The 17,680-nt window shown below is 37.2% G+C and overlaps 1 protein-coding gene across 2 annotated transcripts in view; it reads left to right on the forward strand.

Annotated features, from left to right (window-relative positions):
- The window catches only part of LOC120224473 (cohesin subunit SA-1-like), a 194,583-nt gene that overhangs the window by 123,026 nt on the left and 53,877 nt on the right, over positions 1-17,680 (forward strand). For both annotated transcript variants that reach the window (XM_039222707.1, XM_039222708.1), the window contains exon 4: positions 9,815-9,917. In XM_039222707.1, coding sequence (XP_039078638.1) covers positions 9,815-9,917 — 103 coding nt within the window. The remainder of the gene's footprint in view (positions 1-9,814; positions 9,918-17,680) is intronic.

Raw genomic sequence — 17,680 nt, forward strand, 5'->3', positions numbered from 1 at the left:
GCCTGCTTGGAATTCTTTCTTTCTTCCTTTCTCTCTGCCCCTCCCCTGCTCATACTCTCTTTCTCTCTCTCTCAGAATAAATAACATTAAAAAAAAGAATGATTTTTAATGTAGACACGAGAAAGGTAATTCCAGTGAGTGACCTTGTTATTTCTTGTCTTACTTAGATATTATTATTACTGATGAATTTGTCACCTTAGTGCTGTTTACTAATAGGCATTGTCAAATATTATGTTACCACATATTTTCAAATTCTGCTGCATAATACAGTTCCTGAAAGTATGTTAAGTTCTGGGGAGAAAGAGCATGTAGTAGAGATTCAGTCCATCTTGTCATGAAACTTATATAAATAGATGATAATGAAATGATTGCAGATTTATAGAACTGCCATTTTGCTAGGAAGTTAAATTAGAGAATTTTGTGAGAATTTTACTCCATGCCTTGATTTAGTGTTCTTTTCTATGGAAGAGACAGTTGGGCTTAACTCTGAAGTGAAGGGACGGTGTGGGTGAAGAAGAGATAATGTTAATTCCAGACTGAAGGAATACAGAGATCTTGAGTTAGGATGAATCATGGTATATTTGAGAAAATGAAATAAAAGTGTACTTAGTTTGCTCTTTTTCTTGTTTCAGGGTTGGGGATAGAGAGTGGGATGTGATTAAGGCTTATGAGGAGGGTGGGGCTGTATCATACAGAGACCTGCTTAAATGATGCCAAGTATTTTGAGTTTTTCTTCTTAGGAGTAGGAGGAAGTCACAGTTGGATTTTAAGCATGGGAGAGATACATGGGAGAGATTAAGAAAATCACCCTTCATGTAGTATAGTGATTATTTGGGAGGGGCAAGAATAGAAGCAGGAAGACTTACTAAGATGAGGATATTGCAGTATGCAGTCCAGATATGTTGACAACTTGAACTGAAGTGATTACAGTGCAAATGGAGAGAGGTTGATAGAATTTAGAGAGTTTTAGGAGATAAACATTCGTTCTTACAAGATTTGATCTGATTTTTTCTTTCTCTTAAATTATGTCCAGTAGTCTTATAAATGTGAACATTAACCACTGGCAGGGTTTTTGTAAGTTTTTACAACAGTCAAAGTTTGAGCATGCCTACCCTTGATCAAGTATTCTTTGTCTATCCTAGGAAGAAATTTGTTACTGTGTAACAAGAGGTAGTGTGCAAAGACAGTTGTTTTAGTTCTGTAATACTATAAAGCTAGAGACAATCTAAGTGCTCATTGATAGGGAAGTAATTAAATAAATTTCATATATATTATGGGATACTATTCAGAAATTCTATATATTTGCATGGAAGATTCCTGTTAATTAAAAAAAATTTAAGGGGCACCTGGATGGCTCAGTCAGTTGAGCATTGGACTGCTGATTACTGCTCGGGTCATGATCCCAAAGGCTTGGCATTGAGCCCTGTGTCAGCCTCCACAAACGTAGATCCTGCTTAAGATTCTCTCCGTCTCCCCCCCCCCCCACGCCCCCACTACTCTTTTCTCAGCTGTGCATACATGCTGTCTCTCAAATATAAAAAAAAAAAAAGGAAAAACTTTAAAACTGAAATATAGTTACAAGAAAGTAAAACAATAAGTAAATAATATCTGGATATATATTTTAGCATAGGCAAAAACAAATATTTATGGCAAGGTAGTGCACATTGAGATTCAGAGTTAGGTTGTAGTGATGTGAAACTCTCATTCTCTGTGTTGCTTGAAATTAAAAAATATTATTTATCATATATTCTAATAAACAAACATGCATACAAACATACAAACATATGCTAATTGGAATGGAGTAGTTATTTGTTGGTAATAGCCAAGGATAAATTATTTTCACCAATTAGTAACATATTATATGGTAGAACAAACCGATTACTGTAGTTGCTTAGTGATTTCAGGCATCAAAACCACTAGTCAATTCTATCCACACAGGATAAATAGAAAACATAATATATGCATTCTAGTATCTTGACATGGAGATAGAGAATTCAGATTTACCTTGAGATCTAAGTGGACTGTGTTGCTTACTAGGTGTGTGACTGTGGACAAGATTATGATGTTTTCAGCTCTTTGTTTGTATAATTACTACAATAATATGTTTTCTTACAAGGGTTTTGTGCATGTTCTAGATCATGTATATGAACAAGTACATAGTACATATATGTAAACATGAACTATTTGGTGTATATTGAAGAAAAAAGTAGTATGATTTGTTGTTTTTTAAAAAAGTTTATTTTGAGAGCGGCAGCCTGTACACACATGAGTGCGGAAGGAACAGAGATAGAGGGACAGAGAGAGAATTTGAAGCAGGCCCTATGCTGTCTGTCATCACAGAGACCAATATGGGGCTCAATCCCATGAATCAGGAGATTATGACCTAAGCCTTAATCAAAGGTTAGATGCTGAACTCACTGAACTACTGAAGCACCCTTGATTTATTGCTTGTTAGTAGAGATGAATAAGATCAGCTAGATCAGGAATTGACTGCTGCTAATGGTACAGACACCTGCTTTTATGAATTATTATTAGACCATAGCCACATCCATTCATGTACATACTATATATAGCTGCATTCAGGCTAGGTTGCTACAGTTGAGTAGTAGACAGAGGCTTTAAGACCTCTAAGCCTAAAATATTTACTATATAGTACTTTAAGAAAATGTTGCTGACCCCTGGACTAGATCAGTATTATTTATAATTTTACTTATTTTTTAAAGATTGTATTTTTAGAGAGAGAGAACATGAGCAGTGGAGAGGGGTGGCAGAGAGTGGGGATTTAGAGAGAAAGAGAGAGAGAATCTTAAGTAGGTTCCACTCTCAGTAGAGAGCCTGATGCAGGACTCAGTCTCACAACCCTGGGATCATGACCTAAGCTGAAATCAAGAGTTGGATGCTTAACTGACTGAGCCACCCACGCACCCCTATTTATACTTTTATGTTTATTTTTTAAAAGTTTTTTTAAAAAACTTCCATTCTAGTATAATTCATATACATTGTTATATTAGTTTCAGGTGTAAAATGTAATATGCAGTGCTTTTGTGAATCCTTTGGCTGATATTTATAGACCTATTTATTTTTACTGCTTTCTACGTTTCTTACTTTTGCTTTAGGATGTTTCCTTTCTATTCAAAGAGTATCCTTTCTGGGAAACTCTTTAGCTTTCCTTTTATTTTTGAACGATGGCCTTCTTGGATAGATTATTGTTAGTTGCAGGTTTTTTTCTTACAGCACTTTGAATATATTATGTCACTCCCTTTGGGCTTGCAAAGTTTCTACTGAAAAATTAGCAGATAATCTTATGGGGTTTTCCTTTTATGGAAGTAACTATTTTCATTCATTCATTTTCATTCATTCATTCATTTTTGTTAATAATTTTTTAAAAAATTGGGGCGCCTGGGTGGCTCAGTCGGTTGAGTGTCTGACTTCAGCTCAGGTCATGATCTCACAGTTCGTGGGTTGGAGCCCTGCGTTGGGCTCTGTGCTGACGGCTAGCTCAGAGCCTGGAGCCTGCTTCAGATTCTGTGTCTCCCTCTCTCTCTGACCCTCCCCTGCTCACACTCTCTGTCTCTCTCTCTCTAAGAAATAAATAAGACATTAAAAAAAAATAAAAAAATAATTCTTTAAAAATTTACATCCAAGTTAGTTAGCATATAGTGCAACAATGATTTCAAGAGTAGATTGCCCCTCCCTCCTCCCACAACCCCTCTAGTAACCCTCAGTTTGTTCTCTATATTTAAGAGTCTCTTATGTTTTGTTTCCCTCCCTGTCTTAATATTATTTTTGCTTCCCTCCCCTTATGTTCATCTGTTTTGTATCTTAAAGTCCTCATATGAGTGAGTCATATGATATTTGTCTTTCTCTGACTGATGTCGTTTAACATGATACCCTCTCGTTCCATCTGTGTAGTTGCACATGGTAAGATTTCATTCTTTTTGATTGCTCAGTAATACTCCAGATGTGTTTGTGTGTGTGTGCACACGCATGCACTGGGTTCTTTCCATACTTTGGCTTTGTCGATAGTGCTGCTCTAAACATTGGGGTGCACGTGTCCCTTTGAAACGGTATACCTGTATCCTTTTGATAAATACCTAGTACAATTGCTTGGTCGTAGGGTACTTCTATTTTTAGTTTTTTGAGGAACCTCCATACTGTTTTCCAGAGTGGCTGTACCAGTTTGCATTCCCACTACCAGTGCAAAAGAGACCCTTTTTCTCCACATCCTCGCCAGCATCTGTTGCTGCCTAACTTGTTGATTTTAGCCATTCTGAGAGGTGTGAGGTGGTATCTCATTGTGGTTTTGATTTGTATTTGCCTGATGAGTGATGTTGAGCATCGTTTCATATATCATTTGGCCATCTGGATGTCCTCTTTGGAGAAGTGTCTGTTCATGTCTTCTGCCCATTTCTTCACAGGATTATTTGTTTTGGGGGTGTTGAGTTTGAAAAGTTCTTTATAGATTTTGGATATTAACCCTTTATCTGATATGTCATTTGCAAGTATCTTCTCCTATTCTGTCAGTTGCCTTTTAGTTTTGCTGATTGTTTCCTTCGCTGTGCAGAAGCTTTTTTATTTTGCTGAGGTCCCAGTAGTTCAGTTTTGTTTTTGTTTCCCTTGTCTCAAGAGACATGTTGAGTATGAAGTGGCTGCAGCCAAGTTCAGAGAGGTTCTTGCCTACTTTGTTCTCGAGGATTTTGATGCCTTCCTGTCTTACATTTAGGTCTTTCATCCATTTCAAGTTTATTTTTGTGTATGGTTAAAAAAGTGATCGAGGTTCATTTTTCTGCATGCCACTGTCCTTTTTCCCCAGCACCACTTGCTGAAGAGACTCTTTATTCCATTGAATATTCTTGCTTTGTCAAAGATGAGTTGGCTATACGTTTGTGGGTCCATTTCTGGGTTCTCTATTCTGTTCTGTTGATCTGAGTGACTGTTCTTGTGCCAGTACTATACTGTCTTGAGGATTATACCTTTGTAATACAGCTTGAAGTGTGGGATTGTGATGCCTCCTGCTTTGGTTTTCTTTTTCAAGATTGCTTTGGCTATTTGGGGTCTTTTCTGATTCCATATGAATTTTAGGATTGTTTGTTCTAGTTCTGTGAAGAATGGTGGTGTTATTTTAATAGGGATTGCTTCGAATATGTAGATTGCTTTGGTTAGTAATGACATTTTAACAATATTTGTTCTTTCTATCCAGGAGCATGGAATATTTTTCCATTTTTTGGTGTTGTCTTTAGCTTCCTTCATCAGCTTTCTATAGTTTTCAGTGTATAGATTTTTCACCTCTGTGGTTATGTTTATTCCTATGTATTTTTATGGTTTTTGGTACAGTTGTAAATAGGATCAATTCGTTGATTTCTCTTTCTGTTGCTTCATTGTTGGTATATAGGAATGCAACTAATTTCTGTGCATTGGTTTTATATCCTGCCACTTTGCTGAATTCCTGGATCAGTTTTAGCAACTGTTTTCTTTTGCTGCTTTTATTATTCTCTCTTCATCACTATTTTTTACCATTTTAATTACTAGGTGTCTTGGAGCGCACCTCTTTGGGTTGCTTTTGTTGGGGGCTCTCTGTGCCTCTTGGATGTGGATTTCTCTTTCCTTCCCCAGATTCAGAAAGTTTTCAGGTATTATTTCTTCAAATAAATTTTATGCCCCCTTTTTTCTCTCTTCTTTTTCTGAGATCCCTAATGCAAACATTGTTCCCAATGGTGTCACTGTGTTTAAATCTATTTTCATGTATAATTACTGTTATTATTTTTTGTCCTTTTGAGCTTCATTGCTTTTCATTATTCTGTCCTCCAGGTTGCTGATCCATTTGTCTCCTTCTTCTAGTCTATTATTTATTTCCTTAGTGTATTCTTAATTCCAGTTAGAGCTCTTCATATCTGATTGGTTCTTTTTCATATTTTCTATCTCTGTGTTAAAGCTCTCTCTGAGGTCTGCTAGTCTTTTCTAACATCCAGTCAGTATCTTTATGACTAGTACTTGAAATTCTTTCTCAGGGATATTTTTTCTGTTTTGTTTACATCTCTTGCTGTGATTTTGCCCCCCCCCCCCATTTGAGACATATTCCTCTGTTCCCTCACTTTTTCTAACTGCTCTTGTCTGTTTTGTGTTTTAGGAAAGTCAGCTATATCTCCTATTGAAAATAGTGGCCTTATGAAGAAGAGGTCCTATAGTGCCCTACAGTGCAGTGTTCCTTGTTCACCTGAAACTTTCATTTCAGGGGTGTCTCCTTTGTGTGTTGTATTGCCTTACTTTTGTGGCTGAACTGTATTTGCCTACAGTTTGGTCATATGTAGTGGCTATCTTTGCCTCTTTATGGGCAGGGTTTGGTTCTTCTGTCATTAGTGGGCCTGTCTAGGCTGGTCTTGGGATTGAGTTGGGTCAGACTGGGCATTTGCCAGAGCTGCTGTAACACTGAGCTGTAGGGCACTCTCCCTTTACTGTCCCCTGAGAAGTTTTCTTCAGTGGGCAGGACCTGCAGTCAGACCAGCTGTCTACTCCCAGCTCACTGTCAGGACCTCCATCATTCTGGTGTGGGTCGTTTTCTTCCCTTTTGCCCAGGGCAAGAGTCACTTTGAGGTGTTCCTAGTCCCTATTGGGGTTACTTGCACACTGCTATGCTTGTGACACTGGCTTTGGATAGACTTCTGTGGAGTCTGGGTTGCAGGAGGCAGGGTCACAAGAGAGCTTAGACATGAAGGTGCTGTTAGCAAATTGAGTTGGAGAGTGTGTTTGCACTGGTTATTCAGGTGTCCATGTATCTAGACTGAGTGATAGTGAAGGAAATGGTGTCTGCCAGCTGTTTTCTTCTTGGAGAAATCTCCTAAAGATCCCTGCCTCTCTAGCGAATGCTTTTAGATTAGTGAACAAATCTCCCTCGTATACACCCAAGTCATTTTTCAATCTGCTGCTTCTGTGCTATATCTCCACATGGCTGTTTGTTTTGCTGTTCCTTTCTTCCTCCCTCCCTCTCTCCCCCCCTCCCTCCCCCTTTTAAAGGGCAAGGACTCAATATCTTATCGCCCTCCAACTTTCCCAGTGCTAGCCTGATGATTTTTAAAGTTCCTGGTATTAATCCCTGGTGATTGTAAGAACTTAACAAAGTTCTCCTAAAGTTCAGATTTCAGATTTTAAAGTTCAGATTTAAGATTTGTAAAGTTTAAATTTTCAAAGCCAAACGTTATGTTGATTAGCCTTGCTACTGCAGGTCCCCTCCTCCTGGGTGCCTGGTGTGCCTAGTGTGGTGTCTACTGTCCTCTCTATGCTTTTGGCATTCCTTCCTTCCATGGACAGTCCTATGGCTCCATTTGGCTCCCAGTGCGTTCTTTGCCCTTCTTACCTTCTTGGATGTGGCCTCTTCTCTACATTTACCTATAGAGAGTCTGTTTTGATAGTCTTCAGGTAGTTTTCTGGGTTAAAGATGCTGATGTGGGTATTATTTACATGTATCTAGGGATTGAGGTGAGCCTAGGATCTTCCTACTCTGCCATCTTCCCCAGAAGTCTCAGTTCTTTTTCCTGTGAACAGGTTTAATACCAGGTCATCCTTGAAGACTTGCAAGTAGGGAGATGTCACAATGTAAGAATGTTACTGGCATTATATGCAGAATGCCTTGGACAAGGGAGATAGAAATAGATAAGTTGAGATTAATTCAGGGAATGGTGATTATGGTAATAATCATGGAAAGAATTTGGAGAATAATTATATGGAAGACAACTTGATTGCACTTGTTAGCTCATGTCACAAGAGGAAGATTGCTATGATTCTAAGAATATAAGACCGGATAACAGTGACCATAATAAATTTACATAACAACTTGAAGTATACTCATGCATTAATTAAATCAGTTAGTTAATTGTATTGCCATGAACAGAGAGCTAGAAATAAGTCAGTGTTGAACTTAATTTTGTATGTGGTATATGGTGAATTTGATCTAGCATTCAAAGAAGCTGTTAACATGTGAAGTTAAAAATTTCTATTATAGATGATCGGGTCCATTGATAATTTATTGAAGTTATTTATATAGATCTTATACATCAAGTGGATGAGATCTTCCAGAGAACATGGTATGAAGGAGGGAGTAGTAGACACTATAGAATTGACCTTTTAGGATTCAATACAAAGAGGAAATGGAACTGAGAGCATTTGTTGAAGCAGATGAAGAAATAATAGGTTGTGTGTTGGACTCACTATTTGCTTTGTTCTCTTCATTGCATTTGCAGTTTTATGCAGATCTTTTATACTGTTAGTAATATAAATTATAGCAAAGAAGTTGTTAGTGCTATTTCAGTAGTATGCTGGAGCCATCCTCCTGTATTGTCCTGGAGAACTGAAAATTAAATTTCTAGAAATCTTGTAACCCTATTAAAATAACATTGTCTTTATAAAAAGTTAACTTATATAAACTTAACACTAAATAAATCATATTAACAATAAAAGCAATAAATCCTCAAAAATGATTACTTCCTAATTATTTTATGTTTCTATTTTCTGCACTCTGGAAGTTTTTATTTACACATTTTGTGTGTATGTGTGTACTTGTATACACCTATTGTATTTAGTGTGTACTACTACTATTTATTCTCAGCTCTATTGATACCAAGTTGGGAGTTTGAAATTGGCTGTGGTAGGAGTATTTACATTATGAAAATCAGCAAACACTACACATCAGGGCTCAATTTATTGTTCTTTCATTTGTTTATAAACTTTTTTCAGTTATGGAGATATTGTTAATAATGCAGATTAAATTGAAAGGTGTATCAGGTTTATACCCATTACAATATAAAGGAAAAAATAATGGAGGAAGTATTCTTCCTATTTGAGAACTGTTACCTGATTCAGTAAAGACATTGTCTACAACATGACCAGTGAGTGAATTTCTAACAAATGTCTTTGTCCTATGACCTGTATCATATTAGTTAAGTGAACAAAGATATCAGTGATCGTTCATGTCCCGATCCTGTTTGTTCATCAATTACAATCAAAGGTTAGCTATAGATACAACTGTGGCAAAATTATCATTTTTTTGTGAATCAATTAGTCATATGGAATTTATAATAAGAATATTATGTGGGGTGCCTGGGTGGTTCAGTTGGTTTGACATTCAATTCTTGATTTTGGCTCAAGTCATGATCTCATAGTTTGTGAGTTAGAACCCTGTGTTGAGCTTTGTGCTGATAGTGCGAAGCCTGCTTGGAATTCTCTCTCTCCTCTCTGCCCCTACCCCACTCAAGTTCTCTCTCCTTCTCTCTCTCTCTCTCTCTCTCTCTCTCTCTCTCTCTCTCTCTCTCTAAATAAATAAATAAATAAACTTAAAAAAAATATTGTGTATTTTATTATTGTCAGTAAATTTGTGTTATGTAACCATTATTTCAGTAAAATTTCTAAACATTTATGTGCATAATATTTTTGAGGAGCCAGTTGTTAAACTTTTACTAGTGCACTAACTTCCGTGATTTTGTGAAATGAATAAAATTTCCTCCCAAGACTTAAGGTTTCTTTTTTATTGATTAATTCCTCTTTCACAACTGAATTTTTATTATATTTTGTATAGCAGTTGTCATTTCCACAATCATTTCCTCCTCTTTGTTTCTCTATCAATATGGGAATTCATGTTGCTCAATATTTAGTGATATTGGCAGGAAGGGTAACATTTTCATTTTCCTAAAGATTTTTTTCTGCAAGTGGAAGAAAAAACCCTTCTTATCAGCCATATACCAGGAGGTAAGAAAAGTAGTAGAACAGAACTGCATTGTATGTATGAATTAATTTGTTCACTAAAATAATATATCACATTTTCTAGGGATTCAACTAATGAAACTACAGCCCATTCTGATGCTGGCAGCGAACTTGAAGAAACAGAGATCAAAGGAAAAAGAAAAAGGGGTCGTCCTGGTCGGCCTCCAGTATGTATTATGCTTGTCTTTGTTCTTGTAATGGTTACTGAGTAAAGGGACTTGCTGTAAGCTGTTTGTTAATTCTCGTTCTGTTAATACATCTTTTAAAATTTCAGCAGCATATTAGAGATTCTTGGGAAACTTTGCTTCATGAATTGGATTGGCAGTGATCTGAAAAAGGAATTTGGTTTTAGTATCTTTTTTGCTCTCCATGCTTCCCTTGTAAATAAATTGTGATCCATGTAAAGACATGAATATGATTACCATGAAATGAGATGTAGTTAGTTATGACTTACCTGCTTTTTATTTTTTTTATTTGTTTATTTATTTAATGTTTCATTTATTTCTAGGAGAGAGAGAGAGAGACAGCATGAGCAGGGGAGGGTCAGAGAGAGAGGGAGACACAGAATCCCAAACAGGCCCCAGGCTCTGAGTTGGCTGTCAGCACAGAGCTGGACGCGGCTCTCATGATCCTGAGCTGAAGTCCAATGCTTAACCGACTGAGCCACCCAGGTGCCCTACCTTGCTTTTTAGATGCAACTCTGATTTGTTGTGAGCTCCCAAGTGTGCATTTTGGTAGTATTAATTTGGGATTTGGGCTCAGTCTCAGAATATATTCTTACTGATACATGATTGAAAAGTGTAGAGGAACTCTGGATATCATTACTTTGAGAGGGAGTATCTTTATGTATTGTGACTACACTGGTTATTAGTTAATTTAAGGTAGCATTATCTCTCAGAGACAGTAGTATCACTCACTGTGTCAGGGGTTAAGGTTTGTACTATTCTGCACTCATTTTTGCCAAATTTGCACTGTACCAAATCTGCACTGATTTGGTCTTCACAATTTTTTTTCTATTTTATGAAAGTTTTTGTTAAGGAAAATTTGACTCTCCTTTTGTGAGAGGCATACTATAATGAGCTCTTCATATAATTATTATTACTCAGCTACCACAGCTGTCAGGTCATGGCTAATCATGTTTTATCTCTCTATCCCTTATTTCCTTTCCATATTTTCAAGGTTATGTAGACCTCATTGTATCTGTAAATATTTCAGGATGTATCTCTAAAATATAGGATATAGGGAGCTTCCTTTTGCTTAAAATAATTTTTTTAATTGAAATATAGTTGACATATTATGTTTTTGGGTTTTAGGTGCACAACATAGTGATTTGACAGTTTATATATAATTCAGTGCTCACCACAAAAAGTGGTACCTATCACCATACAGTGTAACTACAGTATTACTGACTATATTCCCTATGCTTTATTTTCTATTCTTGTGATTAATTTAGGTTATAACTGGAAGTTTGTACTCCTTAATCTCCTTTACTTATTTTGCTCACTCCCCACCCCCTCTAGTGTTTCCCCCTGTCCCTCTGGCAACCACTACTTTTGTAGTATGTATTTATGAATCTCTTGCTGTCTTACTTGTTTTGTTTTTTAGATTCCACATATATGTGAAGTCATATATTTGTCTTTCTCCATCTGACTTATTTTATTTAATATAATACGCTGTAGATCAGTCCATGTCATATGGATGTTTATTCATTTGTTATTACAGATAGAAAGTTTTCTTTATGGCTAGGTATTATCCGTGTGTGTGTGTGTGTGTGTGTGTGTGTGATATTTATTCATCTATCATTGGGCAATAGAGGTTTTCTAAATCTTAGCTTTTGTAAATAATGCTGCAGTAAACATAGGAGTACATATATCTTTCTGAATTAGTGTTCTCATTTTCTTTGGGTAAATACCCAGTAGTGGAATTACTAGGTTATATGGCATTTTGATTTTTTTTATATAAATTTGTTTTTTCCCCTCTTCAATTCAATTTTTTATTAGAGTTTATTGTCAAGTTGGTTTCCATATAACACCCAGTGCTCATCCCAACAGTTGCCCTCCTCCATGCCCATTACCCATTACTCACCCACCTTCCATCATCCCTCAGTCTGTTCTCAATATTTAAGTGTCTTTTATGGTTTCCCTCCCTCCATCTCCTTAACTATTCTATTCCCCTTTCCATCCTCCTCTTCCACCTATGAATGAAAACATGGTATCTGTCTCTCTCTGCCTGACTTATTTCACTTAGCACAATACCCTCTAGTTCCATCCACATTGTTACCAAAGGCCAGATTTCATTCTTTCTCATTGCCATGTAGTATTACATTGTATAAATAAAACACATCTTCTTGATCCATTCATCAGTTGATGGACATTTAGGCTCTTCCCATGATTTGGCTGTTCTTAAAAGTGCTGCTATGAACACTGGGATACATGTGCCCCTATGCATCAGCATTCCTATATCCCTTGGGTAAATTCCTCGCAGTGCTATTGATGGGTCATAGGGGAGTTCTCTCATTAATTTTTTGAGGAGCCTCCACACTGTTCTCCGGAATGGCTGCACCAGTTTACATTCCCACCAACAGTGTAAGAGGATACCCATTTCTCCACATCCTCGCCAGTGTCTGTAGTCTCTTGATTTGTTCATTTTAGCCACTCTGACTGGCGTGAGGTGGTACCTCAGTGTGGTTTTGATTTGTATTTCCCTGATGAGGAGGGATGCTGAGCATCGTTTCATGTTTCTATTGACCATCTGGATGTGTCCTTTGGAAAAGTCTGTTCATGTCTTCTGCTCATTTCTTCACTAGATTATTTGTTTTTCAGGTGTGGAATTTGGTGAGTTCCTTAGAGATTTTTGAATACTAGCTCTTTATCCACTATGTCATTTGCAACTGTCTTTTCCCATTCTGTCAGTTGCCTATTAGTTTTGTTGATTGTTTCCTTTGCAGTGCAGAAGCTTTTTTTTTTTTTTTTTTTTTTGTTTTTTTTATTTCTAGGAGAGAGAGAGATAGACAGCGTGAGCAGGGGAGGGTCAGAGAGAGAGGGAGTCACAGACTGAAACAGGCTCCAGGCTCTGAGCTGGCAGTCAGCACAGAGCCCGATGCGGGGCTCGAACCCACGAACCGCGAGATCATGACCTAAGCGAAAGTCGGACGCTTAACCGACTAAGCCACCCAGGCGCCCCATCAGTGCAGAAGCTTTTTATCTTGATGAGGTCCCAGTACTTCATTGTTGCTTTTGATTCCCTCGCCTTTGGGGATTTGTCACGTAAGAAGTTGCTGCAGCTGAGGTCAAGGGGTTGTTTCCTGCTTTCTCCTCTAGGGTTTTGCTGGATTCCTGTCTCATATTCAGGCCCTTCATCCATTTTAAGTTTATTTTTGTATATGGTATGAGACCATGATCCAGTTTCATTCTTCGGCCTGTTGTTGCCCAGTTCTCTCAGCACCATCTATTAAAGAGGCTGTCTTTTTTCCATTGGATACTCTTTCCCGCTTTGACAAAGATCAGTTGGCCATACATTTGAGGGTCCAATTCTGGGTTCTCTATTCCATTGGTCTGTCTGTTTTTGTGCCAACAGCATACTGTCTTGATGATGACAGCTTTGTTGTAGAGGCTAAAGTCTGGGATGGTGATACCTCCCGTTTTGGTTTTCTTCTTCAATATTACTTTGGCTCTTCGGGGTCTTTTGTGGTTCCATACAAATTTTAGAATAGTTTGTTCTAGTTTTGAGAAGTATGCTGGTGCAATTTTGATTGGGATTGCATTGAATGTGTAGATTGCTTTGGGTAGTAATGACATTTTAACAATATTTATTCTTCAGTCCATGAGCATGGAATGTTTTTCCATTTCTTTGTGTCTTCTTCAATTTCCTTCATAAGTTTTCACTAGTTTTCATCATACAGATCTCTTATGTCCTTGGTTAGGTTTATTCCTAGGTATTTTATGTTTTTTTGTGCAATTATGAATGGGATCAGTTTCTTGATTTCTCTTTCTGTTGCTTCATTGTTGGTGTATAAGAATGCAACTGATTTCAGTACGTTGGTTTTGTACTCTGCAACCTTGCTAAATTCATGGATCAGTTCTAGTAGGCTTCTGGTGGAGTCTGCTGGGTTTTCTATGTAGAGTATCATGTCGTCTGTGAAAAGCGAAAGTTTGACTTCTTCTTTATCAGTTCTGATGCCTTTCATTTCCTTTTGTTGTCTGATGGCTGATGCCAGGACTTCCATCATTATGTTAAACAACAGTGGTGAGAGTGGACATCCCTGCCATATTCCTGATTTCAAGGGCAAAGCTCTCAGGTTTTCCCCATTGAGGATGATGTAAGCTGAGGACTTCTCATAGATGGCTTTTATGATGTTTAAGTAAGTTCCTTTTATCCCGACTTTCTCAAGGGGTTTATCAACAAGTGCTGCTGTATTTTGTCAAATGCTTTTTCTGCATCTATCAACATGATCATATGGTTTTTATCTTTTCTTTTGTTGATGTGATGGATCACATTGATTGATTTGCGAATATTGAACCAGCCTTATAACCCAGGAATGAATCCCACGTGATCAGGGTGGATAATTCTTTTTATGTGCTGTTGAATTTGATTTCAAGGATCTTGTTGAGGATTTTTGCATCCGTATTCATCAAGGATATTGGCCTGTAGTTCTCTTTTTTTTTTTTGCTGGGTCTCTGTGTGGCTTGGGAATCACAGTGATGCTGGCTTTGTAGAATGAGTCTGGAAGTTTACCTTTCATTTCTATTTTTAGAGTATGTTGAGAAGATGGGTATTAACTCTGATTTAAATATCTGGTAGAATTCCCCAGGGAAGCCATCTGGCGCAGGGCTCTTATTTGTTGGGAGATTTTTGATAACTGATTCGATTTCTTCACTAGTTACGGGTCTATTCAGATTTTCTATCTCTTCCCGTGTGAATTTTGGTAGTGAGTGTGTGTTTAGGAATTTGTCCATTTCTTCTAAGTTGTCCAGTTTGTTGACGTATAGTTTTTCTTAGTATTCTCTGATGATTGCTTGCATTTCTGAGGGATTGGTCATAATCCATTTTCATTCATGATTTTGCCTATTTGGGTACTGTCTCTTTTCTTTTTGAGAAGCCTGGCTAGAGGTTTATTTATCACTTTTGTTTATTTTTTGAAAAATACCAACTCTTAGTTTCATTGATCTGTTAAACTGTTATTTTGGATTCTATATTGTTATTTTCTGCCCTGATGTTTATTATTTCTCTTCTTCTGCTGGGTTTGGGGTGCTCTTGCCTCTCTGCTTCTAGTCTTTAAGTGTGCTGTTAGATTTTGTATTTCCACTTTTTCTAGTGTTTTGAAATAGGCCTGGTGTACAATGTACTTTACTTTGAGGACTGCTTTTGCCGCATCCCAAAGAGTTTGAATAGTTGTATTTTCATTTTTCATTTGTTTCCATATATTTTTATATTTCTTCTCTAATTGCCTGATTGGCCCATGCATTCTTTAGTAGGATGTTCTTTAATCTCCATGTTTTTTTAGGTTTTCCAGAGTTCTTCCTGTGGTTGATTTCAAGTTTCAGAGCATTATTATCTGAAAGTGTGCATGGTATGATCTTAATTCTTTTATATTTATTGAGGACTGCATTATATCCCAGTATGTGATCTATCTTGGAGAATGTGCCATGCATACTTGAGAAGAATGTGACTTCCATAGCCTAAGGATGTAGAGTTCTAAATATATCTGTCAAATCCGTCTGGTCCAATGTGTCATTCAGGTTCACTGTTACTTCAGTGATTTTCTGTCTGTTTGATCTATCCATTGCTGTAAGTGGAGTATTAAAGTCCCGTGCTATTAGCACATTCTTATCCATAAGATTGTTTTTGTTTGTGATTAATTGTTTTATGTATTTGGGTATTTCCGAATTCAGTGCATAGACATTTATAATTGTTAGCTCTTCCTGTTGGATAGACCCTGTAATTATTATATAAAGTCCTTCTTCATCCCTTGTTACTGCCTTTACGTTAAAGTCCAGTTAGTCTGTTATAAGTATGGCTACTCCTTCTTTCTTTTGACTTCCAGTAGCATGATAGATATTTCTACATCCCCTTACTTTCAATCTGAAACTGTCCTCAGGTCTAAAATGAGTTCTTGTAAACAGCAAATAGATGGTTTTTATTTTTTATCCATTCTGCTACCCGGTGTCTTTTGATTGGAGCATTTAGTCCATTTACGTTCATGTAATTATTGAAAAATGTGGGTTTAGAATCATTGTGTTCTCTGTAGGATTCATACTTGTGATGATGTCTCTGGTACCTTGTGTTCCTTGCAACATTTCCTTCATAGAGTCCTCCTTAAGATTTCTTGTAGGAGTGGTTTAGTGGTGATGAATTCTTTTAATTTTTGTTTTTTTTTGGGGAGACTTTTATCTTTCCTTCTATTCTGAATGACAAGCTTGTTGGATAGAGGATTCTTGGCTACATATTTTTTTTCTGTTCATCACGTTGAAGATTTCCTGCCATTCCTTCCTGGCCTGCCAAGTTTCAATAGATAGGTCTGTAACTACCCTTATAGGTCTCCCTTTGTATATTAGGGCCTTTTTATCCCTAGGTGCTTTCAGATTTCTCCCCTTGTCCTTATATTTAGCCAGTTTCACTATGATATGTAGTGCAGAAGGTTGATTCAAGTTAAGTCTGAGGGTAGTTCTCTGTGCCTCTTGGATTTCAACGTCTGTTTCCTTCCCCAGATTGGGGAAGTTCTCAGCTATAATTTGTTCAAGGACTCCTTTAGTGCCTTCCCCTCTCTCTGCCTCTTTTAGAATTCCTATGATACGGATATTGTTCTGTTTGATTGTATCACTCAGCTCTTGAACTCTCCTTTCGTGCTCCTGGATCAGTTTGTCTCTGTTGTTCTTGGATTCTTCTTTTTCTATAATTGTGTCTTCTAATTCACCTAGTCTCTTCGCCTCTTTAGTCCGTGCATCGGACGCCTCCATTTTATTATGCACCTCATTTATAGCATTTTTTATTCATCAGAACTATTTTCAAGTTCCATTGTCTTTGTAGCAATAGCTTCTGTGATGTCTTCCAAGTCTTTTTCAAGCCCTGTGATTAATTTTATTACTGTTGTTTTATATTTTGTTCAGTTATGTCACTTATATTTGTTTTGAGCAGTTTAGCTGTCATTTCTTCCTGGAATTTCTTTAGAGGAGAATTCTTCCATTTTGTCATTTTGGCTAGCTTTCTATCTCTTGTTAGTTTTAAAAGCTTGTTATGCACTCTTTACCTGCGAGTAATGCTTTATTAAAGAAGGCTCCTTGACTGTCCAGGGTCTGTCTGGTCAGGAAGTGTTCTTTGAATGGTGTCTTTGGTCTCTCTTTTTGAGACTTTGTTTATTTTATTTCCCTACTCGTAGTGGTATTTGGGACCCTCCACCATGTGTACTTTGGCTTGTTTCTTGATGTAGCCTAGGAAAGGTAAACAGAGAGACAAATACACAGGGAAGAATGGCCCGCAAACTCACAAACATATCCAACAAACAAGCAAACCGAAAGGGAAAAAGAAAAAGAAAAAACGTGAAAAAAGAAGGAAAAGAAAAAAAAAGACAAAAGACAAAAGACAGTATAAAAGCATAAAACCAGAATTCCCGCTACAAATAAAGAGCAGGGTGTATGCAGTACTGATGGAAGAGCATATAGAAAGATAGAAATGACAGGGGAGGGGAGAAAGCGAAATTGGACAGTGACCAGGCAGAGAGACTATGAGGCTTATGTCAGAGAGAGAAAGAGGAGAATATGGTAAGAGGCGAGGAGAATGATATGAAGATAATGTTACTCAGAGAAACTATATATAGTCTGATTAGAGAGAGAGAGATAGAAAGGTAGCAGAGGAGGTGTAGAATATACATCTAGAGAATGGATTAAACATAACTGTTTAAGCAAACCAATGACCTGAGTGTCCAATCCAGCAG

The sequence above is a fragment of the Hyaena hyaena genome, unplaced genomic scaffold, assembly GCF_003009895.1.
Source record: "Hyaena hyaena isolate Hyena2069 unplaced genomic scaffold, ASM300989v1 scaffold_1176, whole genome shotgun sequence".
In the NCBI taxonomy this organism is placed as follows: domain Eukaryota; kingdom Metazoa; phylum Chordata; class Mammalia; order Carnivora; family Hyaenidae; genus Hyaena; species Hyaena hyaena.